The sequence below is a fragment of the Lissotriton helveticus genome, chromosome 5_1 (assembly GCF_964261635.1).
Source record: "Lissotriton helveticus chromosome 5_1, aLisHel1.1, whole genome shotgun sequence".
NCBI classification, from domain to species: Eukaryota; Metazoa; Chordata; class Amphibia; order Caudata; family Salamandridae; genus Lissotriton; species Lissotriton helveticus.
Window position 1 is genome coordinate 906,606,015 of NC_136065.1, and position 25,891 is coordinate 906,631,905.

Below are 25,891 nucleotides of genomic sequence, written 5' to 3' on the forward strand. Positions count from 1 at the left end.
TGTAGAAAAATGCAAATAAAAACGTTCCTCATCACCACGTCTCTTGTGCATCTTGAGTCTGGCTAAAACGGAAGCAGGAAACACACAGGCTCCCCTAGGCCAATCACAACGCTGCTTTCAGCAGCGTCGTTATTGGTCTGAGCGCTCAGACTGGGACTAAGAGCCTGTACATGTTCTCCACAAAGCTGTATTACAGCCTGGTGGAGACCATGCAAAGTGCGCATGACTGTTTGGCCAGCCCAAGATGGACAGCCAAATGGTCATGCATACCTCCAAGTGCCCACAACCCTCTTCTCTGTGAGCAGAGCAGCCCAGCCACACCCGCAAAACTGCTTCAGCAGCGAAAAATAAAATGATAATAACATTGTGTTATTATCATTTTAATTTTCCTATTTTACATTGCTGAAAAGCGGTGGGGCGACCCTCCTCTGCTTTATCGAAGGAGCCGCCCCTGCTAAAGGTTAGTCTCATACCACTCACCCTTTCATGGAGAGAAGAGAGTCAGTGTGTCTGAGTGTCTTCAATATGAGAAACAGTCAGAATTAACTTCTACTTTTTGGGTTCCTCAGCTCTCCTTTCCTCTTTGTCATAGAGTTATATTGAAAGAGGAATTCATTTCTTTCCCTAAGGTGGTCAGTCTCATGTGAGGATTTCTTATTAAGACAGTAAGGGCTTCTATTTTTTTTTTTTTTTTTAAACCTTTATTTGAAAAGAAAGGAATACAGTTACAGCCCCATAATCACCAAGGCTGGTCAGTCATACAGACGAATAATGACAAAGCAGTACACAGGTCATCAGCCGACAACCCGAGGGTCCGGCAGCATATAAACTATATATTCTCTGGAGCTCATGGCGGGCGGGGATAAATAAAAGGTTTTATATTTTACTATACATATACAACAAAAAGAAAACACAAAAAAGAATTCGAGGCAAAACCAAACAATATAAGGACTGTTACATGCGATAGGGGGGAGTCAAATGAACGGCAAGCATATAAAAATCATGGAAAAAGGAGGGGGTGGGGATCAAGAGTGAGCAATACATTACTCATAACAGAAAGGCAAAATACTGAAACGTACAGTCAAGGAGAACGTGGAACATCAGGGGGCTCAACAAAGGGAGGGTCACATATCTCTCCACGGTACGAATTCCACTGACCCCATATCCTTCCCCACTTCTTGGGTCTACCACGGGAGATGTACACAATTTTTTCTTGAAACATGCACCAGTCCATGTTCTCTTCCCAGGTCGAGACCAGTGGTGCCCTCTGAGATCCCCACAATTGAGCGATATCTCTTTTCGCTATCATGTTGCCCAGCGTGACCCATTGAGTCTGAGCAACCGTACAGTCATTCGGTTCCCAGATATTCAGCAAACAGCGTCTGGCCTCGGGGAGCAACCCAACACCAGTGACCTCACTCATCACCGCGTGCACTCGATTCCAGAAAATCACTACCTCCGGGCATTCCCATATAATGTGGAGAAAAGTAGCAAGCATACCACAACCACGCCGACATGACCCATCCTCAGAATAACCCATATGCACCAACCATGGACCCGTGACATAGATACGATGCAGAATCTTCAGCTGCACCAGCCGGAGACGCGCCGGGATCGCGACTTCTTTAGGGGAGGATATTGCAGCCTGCCAGTCCTCGTTGTCTATCTCCAGACCATCACCAGACCACGTATCTCTTAGCTGTATAAGAAGGTCCGAACGGGCATTAATGCATTTTTTATATATGAGGGATATAGTGCTGTCAGAGACATGCCCATCCAGCACCCTATCCTCCAGAGGAGAATACTCAGGGATCGTAGTGCCGGCAGGGAAGACCGAGTCAAGAGCGTGGCGGACCAGAAGATATCGGAAATACTCCCTATCACTCAGCTTATACTCCCGTTTCAGCTCGTCAAACGATTTGATTCTGTCAGTGGCCCAAAGATCACCCACTTTGCCGATACCCATAAGGTCCCATCTATCGAAACCCTTCGAGGACCACAGGCCCCCAGTCTCTCAGCTGCATACAGGGGAGTTGCTTTAGTCAGTTTATTCGTCCAGCCCGTGGCCGATGTTGCACTATCCCACACCCGCACCGCCACTGCAGTGGGGCCCGTGAGATTCCTCCTGGCGGTCCTGGAATAGAGCGCGCTATTATAATCTCCCCCCGGCAATTGCCACCTGTCCATCTCATAAGCGGGATTCGGAACGGGACCATACATGGCATGATTTATAGCACTCAACTGAGATGCCCAATAATAGCGTTTGACGTCAGGCAAAGCTATACCGCCATCATACCAGGGCAAAGTCAGTTTTGCCAATGCAATGCGGGGCCGTCCTCCCCAAATCAACTTTCTCTGAAGGCACTCGATTTCACGAAAATAGCCGGCCGGAGCCAGGTCAAGCGTGTTTTGGATGGCGTAGAGGAACCTGGGAAGAGACATCATTTTAAACAAGGCCGCTCGCCCCAAAGGGGACAGAGGCAGTCCACACCACGCCGCCACATCCGACCTAAGTCGGGCAAGCGGAGGAAGTAAATTCCGCTCATAGCGGACTTTGGGGTCCCTTGAAACGTAAATGCCCAAGTATTTGAAGCCAACTTCAGAAACAGGTATAGGGCAAATGCGGGGCAAGGAAGGCTGTCCACCTGTAAGTGGGTAAATACAGGATTTAGCCCAGTTGATAACCAGACCAGAGTTCTTCCCAAAAGAATTCAGGACGTCAAACAGAACACCCAATGACTTACGGGGAGAAGTAAGGTACAACAGTATGTCGTCGGCATAGAGCGACACCCGATCCTCGAAGGTAGGGGACCACCGTATGCCCCGGAGCGAGGGCTCCCAACGGAGCCATGTGGCAAGGGGTTCAAGAGCAAGTGCGAAAAGGAGAGGCGACAGAGGGCGTCCCTGCCTCGTGCCTCGCCCAAGGACAAAAGGATCCGAGGCCCTCCCGTTGACCACCACCTGAGCCAGTGGTTGCTCATACAAAAGTCTCACCCACCCGACAAACTTAGGACCAAAGCCACACTTGGCAAGGGCGGCCCACAGATAAGGCCATTCCACCGTGTCGAAGGCCATCGAGGCGTCAAGGGAGACCAAGATGGCCGACTCCTCAAGAGACCCCGCCCTTGCCAGGACACCATGAAGACGTCTAAGATTGAGTGCGGTATTGCGGTGGGGGATAAACCCAGACTGATCAGGGTGTACCAAGTCGCCGATCACCGTAACCAGCCGGCTCGCCAAGATCTTAGCAAGGACCTTGGGTTCCACATTCAAAAGCGAAATCGGCCGATATGACGAACAGTGGTCACGAGGTTTGCCATCCTTGTGGATAGCCACAATGGACGCTAGTCTCTGATCCCGTGGAAGAATCCCGAGATCTCGCGATGCCAAAAACGCTCGACGAAGATATGGCGCCATTTTGTCTGGGCTCAGCTTATACAGCTCAACCGGTATACCGTTCGGGCCCGAAGCCTTACCCGAACGAAGCGCACGGATAGCGAGCGCTACTTCATCGGTGGAAAAATCCGCCTCCATAAGCTCCTGGTCAGAGTCCGACAGTCTAGGCAGTGCTATATCGCGGAGCAACAGGTGTGAATCCTCCTCTGGTCTGTCCGAGACCGGCGCGTAGACCTTCTGAAAGTGCTGGGCAAAGACCTCCACTATCTCGACCGGGTCCACCACTCGCACACCATCCACTCTCTCAATAACAGGCACCACCCGATTCAATCTTTCCCGTTTATCAAGCCAAGCAATCAATTCCCCCGCCTTGTCACCCACATCATACAGACGCCCCTGCTGCTCACGACTCATTGCCATAGCTGCATCAGTCACCAGAGCTCTGTATTCAGACTGTTTAAGCGCCAAGGAGTGCAAGCCATCAGGCGTAGTTCCAGACTCCATCCGCTTCTCCAATTCAGTAATATCGTTTTCCAATCGCACCACTTCCATAGTTCTGCCCCTCCTCTCGCTAGCAATCAAAGAGAGAGTCTGACCACGGATGACAGTTTTATAAGCCTCCCACAATGAAACAGGGGAGGATACTGACCCCTCATTTTCAGCAAAATAGTAATCCATGTGTTTAACCACCTCCGCACCAATGTAGGGGTTACGAAGATGCCACGGATTAATCGGAGCAACCCGACCCCCGGACTCCAGCCGCACATCGAGAGTGAGCCAGAGTGGGGAGTGGTCCGAAATCCCCCTAGCCAAATGCCTAATTTCCCTCACAGAGACCATCTGCACCGCTGGTAAAAGGATGTAATCGAGCCTCGAGAGACTACCATGAGCTCCAGAGTGAAAGGTGTATTGGAGCTGACCAGGGTGAAGTTGCCTCCAACAATCAGCTAATCCCAACGTGTCCAGAAAATTCCCCAACCACAACTGCGACGTGGGGAGAGTCCTACGAGGGCTACGATCTTCCTCTCCACTGACGACCGAATTAAAATCGCCACCCACTACCAACAAGCCATCGGGGATCCCGAGGACCACCCCGCCCAAATCAGTAAACGTGGTGGACTGTAGACCAGGGGGATCATACACAGACAAAATGGAGATCGTCTTCCCCTCCCATCGACCCACAACAGCGGCATAGGTACCCCTATCGTCCAGCACCTTGTCATCTATTTCGATGAGGAGGGAATTTCTAACCAGGATGCCCGCCCCCCTCGATCCAGTAGTGAATCCTGAGTGTGCCACCAAATGGTAGCCTCGTCTATTCAGCGCGTGGCACGTATTACCCACAAGATGTGTTTCCTGTAGTAGAACGATATCCGGGGATTGACACTTCAAATATTGCAACACTATCCCCCGTTTAATCCTATCCCCGAGACCATTAACGTTCCAGCTCAGCACTCTCAGCCCCTTACCCCCATCCCAGAAATGAAAAAACAGTCCCCCCACCACGAAACAGGCACAAAGGATAGAATACCAACCAAAGCATAGCCTCGAAACAAACAAACAAGAAAAGACTCCCCCACCACCCTCCGAAGAACCCTCAACACACAACCCCCCACCCTGCACCCCTGCGGTAGACCAAAGAGCCACCCCAACTTGCAGTGTGCCTGTCGCCCCATTAAACTATCCTACAAGAAGAGAGAGAAAAAAGTCCCCTGAGGAGGAAGAGTCCCGAATCTCCCCACCCCAGGGTATTTACAACGTGCAAACATTGCTATCACAGAGCCACTGCAAAGCGTCCAGAAATTGGCTCGTCGGCATAGACTCACTACTCCTGTTCTTCCAAGCCGCCCTCAGCTTCCCTCGAATTCTCCGGGCTGGTGTGTTGCGTCGGCAAATTGTCCAGCCAGTCACTAGCCACCTCGGGTCGATCGAAAAAGAACGCACGTTCATTATGTTCAATTCTCAGGCGGGCCGGAAAAAGCATGGCATATCTCAGTCCCATGTCCCTGAGACATCTTTTCACCATCGTAAAGCCCATACGTTGCTTCTGCACCGCCTACGTAAAGTCCGGATAGAAGCTAATCGACACATTTTCAAACTTGGTGGGGCCATTAACCCGGGAGGCCTGCAGGATAGCGTCTCTGACCCGGAAATTAAAAATTCTTGCTATTATGGGCCTCGGAACGGCACCAAGCTTGGGCTTCCCACCCGGTATCCTGTGGGCACGCTCGACAGCAAAAAGATTACTGAGGCCCTTCGGTGCCAAATGGTTCCGGATAAGGTCTTCCACCAAAAGGTCCGTAGGCACGCCTGTAGAATCCTCCGGGTCACCTACGATGCGAACGTTGTTGTGCCTGGCCCGGCTCTCGAAATCGTCCAGTCTACGGGCGAATGAGTCTCTCGCCGTTCGGAGATTACGGACCTCGGTCTGGAGATCCGAGACATCCGTAGTCAGGCTTGCCGTCTTAATGTCCAGGGACTTGACCCGCTCATTGGTTTTCCCCAAATCCGTCCTGATGAGATTGACCTCAATCGCCACCGTGTCCAACTTGGTAGCCAGTGTTTCATACTGTTGGCCCATCGCGGTCTGGATATTGGCAATGGCGCCCATGACATCCTTTAGTGTCGGCTCGTCAGTCGCATGCGTATCGTCGCCTGTCTCCCCAAGGGCCTTGTTCGCTCCTCCTGGGGACCCCTTCGGGCGAGTAAAGCGATCTATGGTCTGAGCTTGAGTAGCCCCTCCACGATTCGGGCCTCTGGTGTTGCGCCTCTCAGAGTCCGCTCTGCCCGTCATGATAGGCGACGAGCTCCGACAGGACCTTAGGGATCCGGCCGAAATAATGCCCTCTATGGCAAACCTTTAAAGGCAAAAGGGCGAGGATCGACGGCCAAAGTAGAATTGACAACCAGACCAGGGCAGCAGGATAAATCAGCAACGAGGTGGCGTCAACAATAACCAAAATCGAAACTGAAAGTACCACAGGGGCAGCGGAAGTTTCTCTCCAGCCGTTGTTGTTCGATTGCCACCTGGGTACCTCGGGAACTCAAACCCCCGGTTGGGCTACGCTATAGGCCGCAGATTACGGGGTGCAGCAAGTCCAGTTCCCGGCGGCCAAATCAGCTGCAGAAAGAGTTGTTAGTATCAGCAGGGCATCAGCAAGAAATACTCGTCGTCTAAATCAGGATTTGCTTCAGGATAGATAAGGGTGGCGGAAGGGGTCTCGGGGAACCCTGTGCTCACGCATCCATCTTGGATCCGCGCGTAGCTCCTCCCCCAGTAAGGGCTTCTTTATTCTGGACTTCCGGAAGAAGAGTAACCCGCCACCGTGCGTGCTACTTATTGGGACACCAATGCTTGTGGGCTGAGGGTGTATTAAATGTTCGCTGCACAGCCCCTGATTCAAGGGACGTCTTATACATGGATGCGTTCTGTTAACTAGGATACATTTCAAGAAAAGAAAATATTTGAAGGAAGGCTGTGATTTGTAACTCGACATGTAAATATTGCATTTTAGTAAATAATTTCTAATTTTTATAATTATCTGCAGCGATCAGTATTATTACCAGTGCTTTAAATTGGCTGGTACTGTCCGGTACTGAGTGGCTGCATTTCTTTAATTTGAGTGGGAGAGTACTTGCACTTCTGAGGCCAGGTGCAATTAATTCAATGTGAGAGTACTGGCACTTCTCAGGAGCAAACAAGTCATCTAAAAAGTGAGTCCCTGCACTTCTATATTTCCATTTAAAGCTCTGATTATTTCTAGCATATTGCAACGCAGTATTTTCTTGTCCCGTGTAGTTCAGTGTTGCCAAAAGGATAGGTTTCAAGCTGCTGGGTGAATATTAAGAAAGGGCGAGGTTGGACGTTTTTGGACTATAAAGCTTTTGAAATCGTGGTAGGGGACCAACTTTTTATATACATGTTGAGGAATGTTGGCAAGCAGGCTGGTCATGTTAAACAAAGTTTATGGTTGGTATCTGGCATGCTTACAGGTTCATGTATTGCCATGCACCAGGTGATGGGTGTACTGTTGTATTTTGAGTGTAGTTGTGCATAATCAGGCTTATTCGCGGTGTATTTTAGACTCACACAGAGTTTCTTTGCGTACCTGACATGTAGTTCAGTGTTGTCTGGTGTACTTTACTGTGCAGCATAATTGCAGTGTAGGCTGGTGCTACCTTTTGGACCTGCTTTGTGCTTCCACTCTGATGTTCGTTGTAGGAGTAGTCTCTCTTGATCCATGTTGTTGTTAAGTCTATGTGCATTGTTACCTAGTGTTTCTGCAGTGACATCCAGTGCATCTGCAGTGACGTTCAGTGCTGCCATTTGTATCTGCGGGTAACAACATTTCCTGTGCTCCAATGCATTTTACAGTATTGCTCAGGGTCCAGTTCAGGGTGGTGTTTCCAGTTTCACAAATTGTACACATACCAGCAGGAGAGTTCCTTTTTGGCCAGTGCAGTTTATTTCTACTTGGCGTGCCTGTGGCAGTGCTTAATTTGAGCTGGTGGTTTCCGGTGCTTGACACCTGCACTTGATTGTGAACAATGGTACTTAAACAGCACCACCATGCGGCAGATTATCATAACTAATTTGGAGACGGTCACACCAAAAGTTGTTTGTTAATTTAATATATTTTAAACATTACTTATGCCTGCCTCCCAAGTCATTTGTGTAGCTTTAGGGCCCTGGAATAGTCTGGACTGTCACATTCGGAGAAGTGTGACATTTAGTAGTAGTGTTGGTACTGCCATTGGCTGTGTTGGGGCAATGGGAGGTGCAAGCTACAGTAGCCTCCTGACAAGAGCCCCAGCACTTATTTTTTCTCAAATTAAGCACTGACTGTGGTACAGTCTGGTTTGCCTAACATACAGGGTGTCTGCTGTATAGTTAATTGTTGCCAAGTGTGTCTGCATCGTATCTCAGTGCAATCCGCTGCACCAGCAGTGTTGCCATTGTATCTGCAGTCCAACCACTCTTCTTAATTGTGTCTACAATTGTATCTAGTGTGATTACACTGTTACCCATCTGTGTTAATATTCTGTGTTTCCTTGCCCAGTGTAAAAGCAGTGTAGTCCAGTATTGCCTAAAGTGTCTGTAGTTCAATGTTACCCTGTAGATATGTAATGTCATCCTTGTTTACCCCTGCTTTTACCAGGATGTTCTTTGTATCTGGCCAAGTGCCAGATGTGCAAAATTTGGGGATAGCAATTTCCAAATTGCGATTTTCTGCAAATCACAATTAGGAAATTGATTTCCCATCGTATATAACTTTTCTACTTTTAATTAGCGATTCCTGGTGGGCCGCCAATCCACCTCCTTTATGAATATTAATGAGGTAGGTCGCAGTTTGCGACCCATTAGCAATGATAGCCATCACAGGGATGGTAGCTTGTCGGGTCAGCAGACACCATGTCTTTGATTGCTTTTTAATAAAACAAACATTTTTATTTTAAATGCCGGCCAGTTTCCTGAAAGGAAATCCGGATGCATTTAAAAAAACAGAAATTACACTATTAAGTTTCATTTTTTAAGAATATACAGTGGTCCGCGAGACTGCTGTCTTCTCTTAAAAAATACTTTCTTGTTACATTCTCTAAGGGGAAGGTGTCCTATGGAGACTCCTGTCTATTTGCAAATGGTTACCACCTCCCTGGAGGTGTCAGTAAAAAAAAATATGAACATTTAGCAACTGTAATTCAGTCACAAAACATTAATACATACAACTGGTATTTGGTATTTGGAAGGGGCACCCTAAAAATGCCCCTTCCAAATAACTTATCTCAAACCCAAATTGTACCAAATCGCAATTTGGCTTTTGTACATTAAAAAATGCTTTTTTTGTTGGCGCAAACACTCCAATTCTGCGAAGAGGGCCGTTTGCTGACTCAAAAAGTATGGCCCCCAAGTTTCTTGTTAAGAATATTTGAGGAGTAACGTAGCACATGGTCAGTGTTAACCTAATGAAGTTGCAGCCTTGTTCAGTGTTGCCCTGTGTAGCTGCTGTGCGGTTCAGTGGGCCAGATGTGTAGTTCGGTGTATCACCGAGTACCTATAGCATACGTTGTGACTCACTGTAGTCTGGATAATAAGTTCACTGTTGCAGAACTGTACCTAGTGTTGTCCATTGCCTCTGTAGTTCCCGTGGAACAGGGCAGTGACATTAGATGTGTGTAGTGTGTTCAGTGTGCGGTTAGCGTAGGCATGCCTCTCTCTGTCTTCTCTCTGCAGACACCACATCTCAGAGGTAGGAAACATGTCTTCTGGCATTACAAACCTTTTGGCTGTGTTTTTTCCTTCGATGCTGTTAAACAGCTGGACCATCTGTCCTCTGCCTACCCCCAGACAGACATCTGCACAGGTCACCCCATCACCCACACCCAGACACATCTGCACAGGCCTCCCGCCTTCTCCACTCCCAGCCACATCTGTGCAGGTCGACTTGCCCAGAGCCAACGAGAGCGAGCGAAGGCGTGCAGGCATTTTTTTTTTTTTTGCAATAGATACTAATTAGAACATACATTCCAAAGGGAAAACATTCACAAGATAAAAGACTTGTTTAAAAAGGATTGCGCCAATAAAATTATTGTGTAATGATGGTTTTAACGACAACGGCGATGGTCGAAGCAGCCACTTAGGAAAAATGAAGAGCCTTGTGGAGGGACGGCGAGCCCCCGGGGACCGGCTTGCCGCTATCTTTCACGAGCCCTGGCGCGAGAGCCTGCATTCACAATGGGTTGAAACATTGGCAGAGACCCTGGGTTATTATGATTCATGCCAAATATTTTAATTAAAAACGCCAATTTATTTGTCCTGTGTTGTCTTTTTGCGTCGGCGTTTCATGCTTATCCTGTTGTTGATGCTTGCCTTCGCTTTGACTCGTGGCGCATTCAAAGTGAGCTGCAGCGCGGGGGGACATAAAACAACCGTTGTGCACATTCTCGCCTTGTATTGATGAGGCTTGCGCTCCCTTGGATTCTAGCAGTTGCAGTGCCGCCGCCATGCATTGCTGCCTCCTATTAACAAGGCCTGCAGTACCCAAGCCACCTAGGCCGGTGGACCTCCAATGGTAGGGCTGCTATTGCATAGTCAGCCCTCCTTCCACATATTACTGCATGAACATGGTACCGTCCAAGCCAGTTCAACCCATCACTGGATCCTATTGTGGGCTCATGATCTGTATATGCCAAGGCCTTGGGCGCGGATAGCATAGGTGGCGCATTTCCAGTTGACGCATCAAAACCAACACCATTACTAGGAGTACTCAGCAAAATGTAATTTAATGAATGGTGATAAAAATTATTGCACTGACCCTACGTTAGTCCTGCAGCATGCTTTGTCTGAAACAGGTCACTGCTATGCATTACTTCCTTACGTCAATGTGGCCTGTAATCCATCCCCTCCTCAGGTCAATAGACTCAACCCTGTTTTGCTTCCAGTCATCTCTGCCGCATGTTGGTAGGCTCTTTAGTATTCTCTTCCTGTCCTTTCTACCATCAGGTGTTACTATTTCATAAGAATAATGCCAGCAGTGCTCCATCCCTAAGGCCTGTGGACTCAGTTGCACTTAATTTCCATACTTTAGTCCCTCACATTGGTATGGCCAACATTGCCCCATATGTGTCTCATCCTCTTCCTTCAGCTATGTCAGTTTCAGTATATTATACTCATGTCGGACCTATAGCGACCTGCAGTGTCCCCCATGGACCAATACTGCTTTCATACGCAGGGCCGGCTTTAGAGCAGTGCGACAGGTGCAGCTGCACTGGGCGCTGACCTGTGGAGGGGGTGTTGTGACCTTAGGGGGGAGCACTGTGTTTTAGCAATATCTTATGATATGAGAGATGAGGGGCACTTTTGCAGGGGGTAGTGAGCGAATCTGAGGAGGCGGTCAAGGGGTATGGGGGTGCCAACAGTGATTGTCGCACCGGGTGCTAAAGCCGGCCCTGTTCATACGTTTCTCTTTCATATTGATAAGCATGAAATGCTCCCTTGATTCCGGATGGTGCCATACGATACTGTTTGATCTCTGTAGCTCAGCCAGCTCCACACTTCACCAAGACCCGCTTCGATACAATATTTTTCTTATGAAAGAGCTCTTTTTTATAGTATTTTTACCACTAAACATTTTAGTCTCACATAGCCAAGACCCATAGCACAATAAATACCCACATATTTTTTTCATCATTTACTTTCCTGTGTGGGTACACACTTCCTGTCTTCCTCTTCTCTATAACAGGGTTCGCCCTGTCCACTTCGCTACATGATGACCTGCAGTTCATAAGGATTTGCATTGACCCTTGATCTCCACAGTCATGGGCCACAGCCAGAGTCCATGGATCCATTCTAGTATTGGTAGGGGTTCAAAGCAACTTCTTTCTGGGTTTGTAGACTTACGCCCTAAATGTTTGCCATATATTACTGTCTGATATTCTTGAGCCCATGCATATGGACTCAACCCCTGGCCACTTCCTAGAACACTACCATATACTGCTGATCCTCAATCAATTATTTTCTCCCCTTCCACAGGCCAAAAGACTCAGCCCAAGCCCTGCTGTACATAAATGTCTGGTATTGATGCAGGCTTAGTGTGTTGTTTATCTTGAAGGGCCGAAGCCTCCCTTGGATCAAACTCTTGGGTCGGTAAGGCCTTTATTTGCCCCCTGGAAACAGCTTAGTGTGACCGCAGTAGATCAGAAGCCAAATACCTCCAGGTTGATGGCAGCTTAGGAAAAATGATGTGTGCTTCTTGATTGCGTTCATTCACAGACTGATTATATACAGTTTGTCTGTACTGAGGAAGTATCATCCTTGTGGTGAGGGGGGACCTATTGCACCACTTTGGATAAAGTGACCATGGCCGGCCTGCGTTTAGGAACTAGCATTAGAATGGGGCAGCAAGATGACCTAGAAATTCTCTAGCTTTTGTAGATCCAGGAGCAGAGCCCATCACACAATTTTGCAGCTGCCAGGGCTGATAATGAAGCAATCGACAGATCCCTCTCCTGATTGGTCAATTAGGTCCTCGGTTGAAAGAGCTCCTCCTTTCAACCCGTGGGATCCCAATAGGAAAGAGTGGAGGAGGTGTGGTGGAAACTCATTAAGTGATCCCACAGTTTGCTTTTGTTCAGCCTGCACATGCTTTGTAAGGATAGGAAGTCCCCCAAAATAAATGGCCAGAGGGAGGATGAGCGGTCATTGTAAGATAGGGGAGAAATGTGGTGTGCGTGATCACATCTCCACTGTCTGCACGTCTCTGACTATAACAAAAGGTAGAGCAGCCATATCAGGACAGACTGTCCACCTATTACTGTTCTCCAGTGCCTGCCGTACACCTGTGCATCACCTGGGAAAAGTTTAACTTTTAAAGGGTGTGACTTAAGAAGAGAGGCCAAACAGTAGGTTAGATGTGATGGTGTTGTCTTGATTCGGCCGGATCTTTGTCCCTGCTGAAATTGACGGTATTCTCTTGACAACAGAGACTACATTTAAGAATGTCAGAGGACCCCAGCTGTCACCAGCGCACATGGTCCCCCCTCCTAGCGAGCGGTGACAGCAGCTGCCTTCCCCTCTTTGCCGCCAGGGGGGTCTGCGTCTTTGCTGAGCAATGCCGGGGTCCGGGGTCCGGGCTCCCTCAAGTCCAGCAGCTGATCGGAGGTGACAGCCCCTCACACGTCGGCGTTCAGATCAACCCTGCATCGCTGGAGCGACGAGTTGTCCCGCGAGCCTCTCTGCTGCAAACTCTCAATGCGCCGCGACTGGAGTTACCCCAAGGCCTCTGAGGCCCGCCGTCCCCGACAGGAAGGCGCACCCTGCCAGGAGCTTGCAGTGCGCCACGGCAAGGTCCTGGAACGAATGTCTGGGGAGAAAACCGCGGGAAACGGGGGCAGAGGGGACGGGGAGAGCGAGGAAACGGTGTCAACTCTCGTTAGGGCAAAGTACCGAGCTGGACTCTGCTGGCCATGATACAGCGCCGGTGTCTCTGTCGGCATCTCTGCTTTCTGTCAGCGCACACAATCCCAGGCCTGTCTGCGGCTCTGACAATGTCCACTCACATACATCGCCAGCGTTGGGCCTTGGTTTGCTTGCAGAGCGCTACAAACACCCCTCTTTTGTTTGAAGTCTGCCCTTTTGCCGTTTGTGAACCTGATGTCTATTTAAATCCGCACATGAATGCTGTATCTCTTTCCCTGTCGAGGGACTGCTGACAGCCTAAATATCGCAGGCTCTTGTCTCATTTACCAAGTGCTGACACCGAACTGCAGTCTCCTCTGCTCCCCCTATGGCATCTCTGTAATCAGCCACCATCTCAGTCCTTGAACCCCAGTGAGTGACCCTTCTGGTGCCTGCCCTTACATGGACCACTTGGGTGCCTTTTCGGTGACTGCAGGGCCAACGCTTGGAAGCAGAAGTGTACTTAATGGGGTATGTTATTGTAATTGCAATTATATAGCACTTACTACCCCCGACGATGTGTCCAAGCACTTTTTCGTTGAGTAGCATGCTACTCCAGAACCCAAAAAGGATTAGTGGTGAAGTAGTATAGTGATATTGTGTGTCTGTCTGTTCAACAAAGCAATGATCTCTCAAAGAGAGCGATTATCTTCTTTAAGTGCAGGCAACTGTACAGATACAGGTAGTTCACAAACTGATCAAATAAAAAAGTGTGTTAACCTATTTGGGCTGCTATGTGCCCTTCTTAATATAAGCACATATCTGGTACCCAGTGGAGGTTGCCACTGGGTATTTATAGTTAGGCTCAGGTTTCCATAGAAAATGCCTTTTTTGTGTTGCTAATAGCTTTGGCACTGTTTAGTGAATCTCTACGGAACATAAAAAAAAGTGCTACTTTTGGACTGGTTTGCACATCGAAAGTTTCGGGTGGGATCCTTCAAGCGGGGCTGAGAAAATGGGAGGTCCCAAAACACATATCCACCATTCATTTTTTCATTGGAACTTTAGATACAGCTACAGTTCAATCTACTGAATGGATTTACACCAAATTTGGCAGAAAGCTAGATCTTTGTCCAGAAAGAGTGCTTTCTGTGATATGCTGTCAATCTGTACAGGATTTTTTAGCACTTAATGCTCAAAAACTTTGCAAGCCGGCGGAGGCTCCGCGGACCAAAGAGACCTGAAGCTGAGATCTGATGGACTGTCACCACATCAACAACGATGTGGCGGCAGCCAAAAGATAAAAAACGACATAAGGGGGCAGAGTAGGAATATCCTGAACCCCTAGGCCTGGTGGTGAGCCTGATTTTTTTTTTTTTATGAATTTTGTCACAAATTCATGGAAGATCTGAAAATCCTGAGCAATTTCTTTTAAGAAGGGCAAACTTCTGCGCTTCTTTTTAAACCCCTCCACCCTCTGGTGTGCGCCAGGACCCAGGGGGTGATGGCAGGTTTTTATTTTGGGAAGGGGGCATGTGCCCCCCCTGAAAACTCTGATGGGACCCAATCCTTCCGGGGCATCAATAAAAAATAAAGGGAAGGGAGCGTGCGCCCACCCCCATCCAGAGCCTAATTAGGCCCCAGGATCGAAATGTATAATAAAAGGGGAGGGGGAACTGCGTGGTCACCCTTCTTGAGTCAAAAAATGTCCCTGGGATCCCATAGCCGGGGCCAAGGTAGTTAAATATTGGAGAGGACACACACCCCTCCCCTCCCCCCCCCCTGCATCCGGAGCCTAATTCAGACCCGAGGATCCCATCCTCTGTGGCCGAAATGTATAATAAAGGAGGAGGAGCGGCGCCAACATCCCTCTCCAAGCCTTAAAAAGGCCCTGGGACCCCATCTCTCTGGGCTGCACTAAAGAAAAGAAGGGAGGGGAGTGTGCAGCCCCCCTCCCAGAGCCTAATTATGCCCCGGGGACCCTTTAAAAATGCTCCCGCCGACTGGGAGCAACCTTCAGCTATTGCTCCCACCCGAAGGGAGTATGCAAAAACAACCACTCCCTCTGGGTGTTATCTATGTCTCCTCTTGCAGCATGGAGGGAGCTGGATGGGGAGACAGGGGCCCTGGGGCTCCCCCACAGTCACCAAAGTGTGGCTTGTGGATGCCTCGGGTGAAAGCAAGTACGCTCAAACTACAAAGCTCAGAGTAATATTATTGGGCAGACTGGCCAGTTCATGTTTGCACCTGGTAATTAACCGGTGCAGTGAACTTTGACCCATTAGTAATTGCAACTAATGCATAAGCAGGTGTTTGCGCACAGGAATTTAATTACAGAGGAATTAATATTCAATTCAATTCAATAATCTTTATTTCGTTGCTGTTGCAACATAAAAGATATACAATAAAAAGTACATTGTACAATGCCAAAAATCAATAGTCAATACTATACGTCATCATTTTGGGACACATTGTTATGGTTTAGAATTGTCACAGAATATTAAATAAATATATATAAAAGGTTAAAATACATTATTACAAATTTAAAAAGTAATTACATTTTAAATTTATAACTGCCAAGGCATAGAAGTTTAAATTTTACAGAAACAAAAGAAAAAAAAAACATGGTTGGTGGTTTGAACAGATCCACAGGGTATGCAATTTAAAAAGGAAGAGACATTTTCAATCTAATGTAGTTTACAGCCAAAAGAAATCTACTAATTCCAAACACAATCACTTGGCTAGTATCCGTATTTATTCTGCCAGCTTCCTTATTGGAAATAGAACCAATATTATGACATAGTGGCACTATCCATTTTTTCCTTGCTTTACCATAACTAGGGCAAAAAAACAATATATGTAAAACATCTTCCCTTATATTGTTTATACATAAGGTGCAGTGATCACTGTTTATCTTCCCCCAGCTTTTCTCAGTGGCCATAGTTCTCAATATTCCATATCTATATTTCAAGTACAGGGTTTTGGCCAATGGTGGCTGGACCTCATCAAGAAACATTTCGAAATGGGCCACATTTTTAACCATTAGAAATGTTTCAGTTAAAGGGCCGTGCGCTCTTATGTATGCAGAATCATGGCTCACGTAAGACCAAAAGGACAATTTAACAATTTTCTTAGAGGCCATGCTTAGAGACAAGCACTCTCCAAAAATGGGTTAGTCCTAGTTTGGTTAACCAGGCTCTTATGTGCTTGAACCAATAAATTTTGCTGCCACTATCTAGGTCCAATACTTCTTTCAACCCATTTTTGTATTCGATCAGTTCGGGGGTTGTCCATAATCTAACCCATAATAATAATGGTCTCAACATTGCATGGTGGCCAGTATGCTTAATGTTTAAGTCTAGAAATAGTGGTATCAATGGTGTGTTATTGGGTACTTTTAGTAATCCCCTAATGAACTTGTTCTCCTGTATTTCAAAGGTCTTCCTACATACTGATCCCCATAATTCTGCCCCATACAAAACAGCTGACTGGACCTTATACCTAAAAATCTCTATTGCTGGGGTAACTGCCTTGTTCACACATTTATTGTGTCTTTTTAGTATTGGAAGACTGTTTTGTTTGAACACTATTTTAGATTTTTCTAGCTGTGGTCTCCATCCCAGTGACGAATCTAGTAATACCCCTAAGTATGTGAAACTGTTCATAATCAAGTTTGTGACCATTTAACATTAGGTTTCTTTTAAAGCTTTTGTGCGGGTTTAGTGCCATATATTTTGTTTTTTTTATATTAATATCTAACCCCTTTAATGTACAATATTGCTGGAACCTATCTAATAGGATCTGAAGGCCCCGAGGAGTCTGTGAAATGAGGATCGTATCGTCCGCGAAGAGGAGGGACGGTACTCGTTCCCCCCCAATCGGGGCGAATCATTATCACAATTCTCCATATAAGCTGCAATATCATTAACAAAAAGGGAGAAAAGTGTGGGAGCCAGTACGCATCCCTGGCGTACTCCCCTTTTTATGGGGATTGGATCTGTAAGTTCCCCATTTGGGCCCCACCTAACCTTAGCATAGTTCTTCTGGTGCAGGCCCATCACCAAATTTAATAATTCTCCAGGAAGTCCCTGCTTTTCCAGAGATTTCCAAAGTAGGTCACGAGGAATAAGGTCAAATGCTGCTCGTAGGTCTACAAAGGTCACATACAAGTGGCCCTTGCGAATGATGACATATTTCCAATACAAGCAGCATAACCTTAATACCTGATCTATGGTCCCAGTTTTTTCCCTAAACCCCGCCTGATATTTTGATAAAACTGATTTTTCATCCAACCAAGTGTTAATACGGTTTAATATATGCCTGGCATATATCTTTTGAGTTATGTCTAAAAGACTGATGGGGCGATAATTGGCTGGATCGCCTCTGTCCCCCTTTTTAAAAATTGTGATAATATCTGCACCATCCCATGTGTCCGGGATTTGGTTACCAGCCGCAATAACATTAAGTAAATGATTTAAGTAGGGTGCCCAAACATCAATATTGTGCTTAAAAAGATCGCCCAGAATTTTATCAAGTCCAGGCGCCTTCCCTTGTTTAACTGAAGCAATTGCTAACTCAGTTTCCTGCAGGTCAAAGACTACCAGTGGGTGTGCTTTCTCTGGCTAGATAGAAATGTGTTCTTCCTGAGGAGTTTCCTCAGAGGTTTGGGCTGCGTACAACGTAGTAAAATGTTTTACCCACGTGGCCTCATCTAGGAAAACCTCTCTAGAGCCTTTCTCACGTTTATTCCCCTTGGCTACTAATTCCCAGAATCGCCTCTGGTCCTTAATTTTAGCTGCCGATAGCATGCTGGACCATATTTCCTCATCCCAAGAAGATTTTGCTTTTACCATTATCTTATTATATGATTTCCTTTTATCTTTAATTTCTATAGGACCTTTTCTTTTGAGTGCATCGATCAAAATGGTTTTGGCATCACGGCATTCCTTATTGTATCATGATTTACCTACTGGTTTTGCATTTACTGTGCCAGTCCCTTTATTTGGTCTTTTTGTAAGAAGGTCTAACAATTTATTAAAAAGGGATTTATGTAATTTAATGAATTCTCCAGATTCACATCTAAATGGACAATATAATTCAAATGTGTTTGCAAAAGTACTGTAAATGTTAGCCAATAAGTCCTCTCTTTCCAGTATGTATGCCCATTTGACAGCCCTTCGATTGTTACTGAGAATAATATTATCTATTGTTGGTAGCTGTGCTTGACTGTGGCCTCCCTCAATGTCTCCTGGCCCCTTTAATAAGCTTTGCAGAAAGCTTGTTTCAAGTGGGTAGTGGTCACTGCCAAATCTTTCCTTGACCTTTAAATCATTTGTATAAGGCCATAGGTCAAAAGAAACAATTACATAATCTAGTTTACTTTCGCAATCTCGCCTCTTGAAGGTAGGTGCTTTCGGGCTGTCAGATGGCATGCGCACATTACATGCCCTCAAACCATGACTTGTGAGTAACCTTGTAATCTGAAGGGCTAGTGTGGTTCCAGCAACTGTTCCATTATTAGTCAATACAGGTATCCCGTTAGCTTCATCCTCTTCTTCATACAATTTAACCATACCCATAATCGGTTAAAAATTGCAGTTCATATCCCCACATAAGATTATGCTTGCATCTGGTTCTAAAGTGTCCATAAAAATCTCCAGTTTTTCAATGCATAGCGACTCCTTATAGGATAAATGAGGACTGTTATACACATTTATGAGGTTAATCACCCTTTTAATATTCAAGAACTAAGTCTATTACCTCTACAAGGATCCTGTGAGTGGAACTGGCGAATCCACTGAAGGCAGTCAACACTTCAAAATCTGTAGCATGTACTCGACAGGAAACTTACATGAGGAACACTCTCCATAAACCAAAGACATGAAAATATTAACTGCAGAGGCAGAATAGCCCAACGTGAACCTTTTGGTAAGCTTAGAGAAACTTTTGTGATGAGAGGGGGTGCTTCATGAGCATGGTTGCCTTGGCTGGGGCTTCTTAGAAATGGCAATAGTGAACAATCCAATGTCACATCGAAGGGCAACAGTAATGAAACCAACACTGTAGAGAACGACAGCTGTAGTGACTCGGACTTGGGCACAGAAGCATGGTTGGATAAATCCATCAGGGTTAAGAAGGTCCATATGCTGGACTGTAAATCAGTCCGACCATCAACCACATCAGAAAAGAGAAAGAACAAGGTCAACGGCAGGGAAGACAACATGTTTGAAGCAGAAAATATTCTCCACCCACACCTCACTGACTTCCTCCATTCGATAGAATGCCATAAGAAGAGCACAGTTTGCTTATGGTGGATGTCCCCTGACCAGACACAGAAGGCAAAGTATTCATGACTCCTGATGCTGAGGCAAAGTTGCATGCAAGTGCTTCAAAGACCCGAAGAAGGGGTTAGACTGGGTTTGGTGCTCCTTCAAGCACAATTTGCAGAAGGTGGCAGTAGCCATCCCTCAGATCTTAGTCTAGGCTGCGGAAGTGAAGAAATTAGGAGAACTGGTAACCAATGTTCCCTCTAATTTTTTTCCTCTGTGTGCGGCAGTGGAGGGTCTCTGTGAGCTGCAACCATGGCTATGTGCGCCAGGAACCGAACCTTGCGTGTCTGCGGCGCCAAATGCCACTCGTTTTTGGTGCCCTTCTGCCCCACTCGTTTTTGGTGCCCTCCTGCCCTCTGCCCCACTCGCTTTTGGTGACCTCCTGCCCTCTGCCCCACTCGCTTTTGGTGCCCTTCTGCCCTATGCCCCACTCGCTTTTGGTGCCCTTCTGCCCTCTGTCCCACTCGTTTTTGGTGCCCTCCTGCCCTCTGCCCCACTCGTTTTTGGTGCCCTCCTGCCCTCTGTCCCACTCGTTTTTTGTGCCCTCCTGCCCTCTGTCCCACTCGTTTTGGTGCCCTTCTGCCCTCTGCCCCACTCATTTTGGTGCCCTTCTGCCCTCTGCCCCACTCGTTTTTGGTGCCCTCTTGCCCTCTGCCCCACTCGCTTTTGGTGCCCTTCTGCCCTCTGCCCCAATCGTTTTTGGTGCCCTTCTGCCCTCTGCCCCACTCGTTTTTGGTGCCCTCCTGCCTTCTGTCCCACTGGTTTTTGGTGCCCTCCTGCCCTCTGTCCCACTCGTTTTTGGTGCCCTCCTGCCCTCTGTCCCACTCGCTTTTGGTGCCCTCCTGCCCTCTGCCTCACTCGTTTTTGGTGCCCTTCTGATTCCATTAATGTAGCAAAAATTAGCGCTGCAAGGCTGGCTGTCACACAACAAGATCATGTTATAATGGAGCCTAAGTTGCCAACATTGGCACATGGTGTAAATGTGCTGGTTTCCACACTGGATTTCATCTCTACACATACCGTGAGATTTTGCTGATGTTTTTTTTTAGTTTTCGTGGTTGCTTTTACTCAGGGTGCCACTCAGCACGGGCAGTTTTGTTTTGCAGAGCTGCGCACTCTTCACAGGCAGGCCCCTCCCTATTTTTGATATTTATATGTTTCTCCATATGTTTCATGCTTGATTTTTGCTTCCGATAAAGTGTCACTCATAGTTGTTGAAATGTCACTCGAAATTGCAATGAAATTATGAAAATGTCACACATAGCAATTTGAAACCTTGGCAGCTATGCTGTGGCCTTTTGTTTAAGTATTGCTGTTAATCAGAGCCCCTTCACGGGCTCCGATTAACAGTAATACTTAAACAAAAGGCCAGAGTCTGCCCCGCGCTTCCCTAACAAAAGCGTAGGCAGTTTCCAAACACACGCTGTGTTTGGAAACTGTCTACTCTTTTGTTAGGAAAGCGCGGGGAAGACTCTGGCCTCTTGTTTAAGTATTACTGTTAATCGGAGCCCGTGAAGGGGCTCTGATTAACAGCAATACTTAAACAAAAGGCCAGAGTCTACCCCGCCCTCCCTCATAGCTGCAAGCGCCACAAGCCCTCCCCCCACCTCCTTACCTGCACGCCTCACGACCGCTCCGCCGCATTCGCGCCACTCGCTTCTTTCAAAGCAGCTGGCGGCGTGACTTCCTGACCGTGTGCGCGCTCCACGCTAGGTGGTGCGCGGTGAGGTCAGGAGCGGTGCGCGCGTGCGCGCGCTCCTTAGAGGGAACGGTGCTGGTAACCCAGAAATACAGAGTGAGAGATGGCAGGTATTTCCTTCCTAGGCAAAGGAAACAATATGCTTTCACCTAGGCGCCAAAAAAGGGTTTCTTCTGTAAACCAACCCAAAGCTTTGGTTTCTGGTGGTAAAAGAAACGGGTATTGTGGTGCAGGTTCCACCGCGGGCTACTTGCACAAAGTCTGCAGGATAGGGGTTTATTTCATTAGTGGCAAGATTGACAAAGGTGCAACCCTTTCTTCCTATCGAGAGCAAGGTGGAAAGAGGAAGAAGATGGAGTGAGACTGTGGAAATGCTGGAAACTTTCCAGATGAGACATTGAGAAAGTAAAATCAGATACATATATGCTGTAATGCTTGTTTTATAATCTATGAGAATGCAAATTCCCATGTGTGCCTTTACTTGTGCTGATGTTGTGTTAAATGATTTGTGATTTAGTTTTTGTATCTGCTTAAAGCCCGAGCATTACTGTACACATTACCCACGGTTTAAGTGAGTTTCCATTTCAGTGTTTTTGTACCTTTAAAACGTTACATTATCACTGAACTCCCAGGATGGAAGGCGCTTTTGACTAAAAAGCCAGCATTGGTTGAAAGTGACATACGTGGCACAGGGCTAATTACCAGCTGTGTATGTTACAGTGAAAAAGTAAAAGTCCGAAATGAACATAATTTTTTATCAGAAGTTCTTGGATGTCTTTAAAGTTTCCTGCACATGCTTGCTCCTTTGCTAACAATGCTTATTTATTTTACGTATGAGATTTATTGTAGGAAAAAAGAGTAAAACAAAACTTATGGACTGTTATTTTAAAATGCCTTTCTTCCTTGCTATGTCATTTAAAATATTGGCCTGGCTTACTATGTTTTAAACTGCATATATTTATTGTGATAAATTAAAAAGCACCACTGCCTCTCAATTGTTTATATTAGTTAAAGTGCGAGTCCTCAACCCATTAAAATGAGTTAGCTTGTAGAATAAAAAAAAAGATTAATAGCAGAATTGTAAGGAAAAAATGTTTTTCTTTTTTGGGGCAGGTGAATTCGTTTGCAACCGCTGGGTGGGCGGGGTCGATATAAAGCTTGAAGACCACTCTGGTAGATGAATGATGCTCTTGTCCAGAACTAGTGGTGGAATGGGTGAGCCGGAGATTAGTTAAAACAGTAATGATCAACATGGATGGAGTCGGTAGTGGCAGTCTCACATCCGCCCATCGAAGAACTATGTATGCCCTTAACTGTTGGGAACTAGATAGTGGTTCATTGCAAGGAAGAATTTATTAAAAGTAGAAAGTTGCAATGTGGATTGTGGTCCTTCAGAGGTGTGGTTTATCCAATCGCAATCGGTGTTTTGGGTCATTTAGACACAGGCCCCAGATCTGATGCCAGCCTTTTGCCATAGGTAGAGATTCATGCTGCACATCCACAAGGGGGCGGGGCGTTCTTTTTGCCTGAATTGCTCTCCCGCCATCACCGCTTAAGCCCTTTTGGTGAAAATGCTGAGCAGTCATGTCATAGCAGGCAGTCTACATTTCTTTTATTTTCAAGAACAACTCACTAAAACAGGAATTTGTCCCTGAAAATAAAGAAGCAATATCAATGAGACACTGGCATTTTTCATCCAGCACCAGGGTGTTTTTTCCCTCTTTGCAATGGCCCAGATTCTAGCAATTAAAACATTGCTTAACTTCATAGAGGACTTTTTCCTTCTACTTTGTTTCTGACATTCCTCGGCGTGTTTCTTCTATTCTTTGAGTTTTGCTGTTATGGATTTCTCATTCAAGTACAGATTTTGTTGAAAAGTACAGAGAATTAAAACACAGGGTTTGGTTTTCGGTTTACGTTTAACATGCGCACTGCCACACCTCCTGAGCACGGCATTGCTAACGCTGTCTTTCTTTTCCTTTCAGGGGTGTTGGGCAAGTGCCGCTACGTGTATTATGGAAAGCAGTCTGAGGGTAACCGCTTCATCCGTGATGACCAGCTATGACAGGACTGGCCCGCTGCATGCTTGGAATGGAGAAGTCCCAGGAAAATCAAAAGCATCGACAGGAAAAATCAAGGATTGCAGCTGCGCTCACCTCCTGTCGCTGAAACCCTCTAGTACTCTTGAGGGACTTTTCCAAACCTGCCAATTTGCTTTTTGCTGCTGAGGAACCCCAGAATGACCGACAGCATTGCCTCTAAGCACCTCTCTCACCCCACTTCCCAACAATCCTGTGACAGACAGCTACGTCCATATACAGGTCCACACTAAGCCCATGTAAGCCTGCTCTGTGCATGTGTGGTATGTCCGTACCCCTGTGGACCGGTTTTCTTTTTTGGTGCATTTATACTTCTCTGACAAGGGCGTAGTAACCATAGGAAAAGGTGTATTCTGGAATACAGGTTACAGACAGGAACCTTGATAGTCCCTCCTCCTCAGCATATTATTAAGAATTGACTGATTTGCCGCCTCTTTTGAGAATTGAAGATGTAATTTTAAGGAATGCAGGGTTTGTCCCGCCTTTTTGTCCAAGAACAACTTTTTAAAAAACATATTTTTTAAATTTCTTCGTAACTGATCTTTCAAATCCAGTATACCAAATAATTTAGCTTTGCCCCCTTCTCCTGTTCTTAGATGGATAGACCTAGAGTATAGGGCCATTTTCCTCCATCCAAAGTTTCTTCTTCTAGCCGTGTATGTGGAATGATATCTGCCTGTACTTGTTGAGACACTGCAGTTCTCTCCTCTGGTCTTTTTGGTAGTCCTAGTGGGCCAGTAGATGCCAACCCTTAGCGCCATCTTCTGACAAAGCATTTCAGGAAGTATTTCAGATCTGCAGATTCCTTTTTCATGATTTCTCCCCATATACCTGTGTGCAGCACAAACCACTTGGCAATGCCTCCCATCCCTGACATTGCAGCTTGAGCAGACTGCAGCTCATGGAACACTAGCATCAAACTTAGCACAACACGTAACGGATAGCTTGTCCTTTGAGGCTGCCAAGCAATTAAATTGATGACCGTGAGGTGGATTATGAACCTTGTCCTGGTTTAAAATGTCATTCCACAAGTTTGCAATTTTCTTGCGTCCTAACTTAGATGAAAGGACATGTACAACTAAAGTATTAGAGATTTGCCCCTAGTCTAAAATGTCCTTCTACTTCTTGGCTGAGTTAACCGTGTATGCAAACGTTGTACTCCCTGATCTTTAAAATGGAAGTGCTTGACACCCAGATATATAAAAGAGCAAAATTGCTTACATGCAAGTTTAGGTTTACAGTTGTCGCAAGCGTTAGCCCTTTATCAACATTCTAATTTCACCGTCTAGGCATGTTGGAAGAGCATATCCAGACTTTGATCAAGTCCTTCTGGTCAGGGGATTCTGTTATATGAGATAAGACCTTCCCACTGATTTCCATTGAATGTACTCCAATCTTAAACAACATACCTCCAAGCTGAGCCATTATGTGAGCGTGCTATCCTACCTTTTCATATGATCTCCCACATTGAAGATCATTGACATGACGTCTTCCTCCAAGGATGGTCCCTCCAAGAATGACAGGCACCCATGAAGCCCTCCCTTCTGAGGCTTCTGCTGCCTTAAGTAAGATGCATGTATCTGACCATCTTTGTCAGTATGCTGTCCCAGAGACATCCATCCCACCACATTCTCTGAGGGTATGTTGTATCAAAGGCAGAGGCATCCATCTGACGCCTGGGGGTACACAGTCCTATACGCATCACTCTGACTTCTCAGAAAAATGTTTTCCCACATAGACATCCATCCACCTGACATTATCTGAGAATATGGTGTCACAAATCGAAGGGATAAATCAGATCTCCTTGAAGGGTATGCCATGCCCCGAGGACATGCATTTATCCAACCTCTTTTTCGGAGGGACATGAAAGTAGGGTTTTCGTGCTGCAAGAAAAATGGAATGTGTACTTGATCTACTGTAAGAAACATTTGTAAAACCACTTGGGGATGGTCTTTCATTGTAAATTAAAAGGAAAGGACACATCTTTTATAAAACAAAATTACTTTTTTATAAATTAATGTTTTCCAACTGCATGTTTCAGAACAGCTTATATATACTGCAAGAGTGGGGAAGCCCAAGAATGCTCTTCTTTGACCCAAGTCTACTGAGAAAATGTGTACTGAATTTGAATGTCTTGCAAATACAAATGTGATTTCTGTGTATGTTTTTTCTGAGAATAAATATTTTTTGCATCGCCCACTTGTCTGCGAAAATGCCTTTTTGATATTAACAATGATTGTCAAAGCCAATAGGTCTCGCCATTGGCAATGCGTTTTTGCCATTATATACACCAGTGTAGCTACTGTTCAGCATGGCTAACAGTTAGTGGGGTGTGGTAGACTAGAGTAGATTGGGGTAGAGTGAAATGGGGTAGATTGGAGTAGAGTGGAGTGGGGTAGACTGGCATAGAGTGAAGTGGGTTTAGAGTGCTCTAGGGTGGAGAGGGGCAGATTGAAGTGGAGGAGGTGGGTAG

General features: G+C 46.3%; 1 protein-coding gene across 1 annotated transcript in view; it reads left to right on the plus strand.

Moving 5' to 3' along the window:
• Positions 1–25,617, plus strand: part of LRMDA (leucine rich melanocyte differentiation associated) — a 1,143,369-nt gene extending 1,117,752 nt beyond the window's left edge. Inside the window, exon 4 of the mRNA XM_078643364.1 lies at positions 23,305–25,617. Coding sequence (XP_078499490.1) covers positions 23,305–23,384 — 80 coding nt within the window. The 3' untranslated portion in view covers positions 23,385–25,617. The remainder of the gene's footprint in view (positions 1–23,304) is intronic.
• The last annotated feature ends 274 nt before the right edge of the window (positions 25,618–25,891 follow it).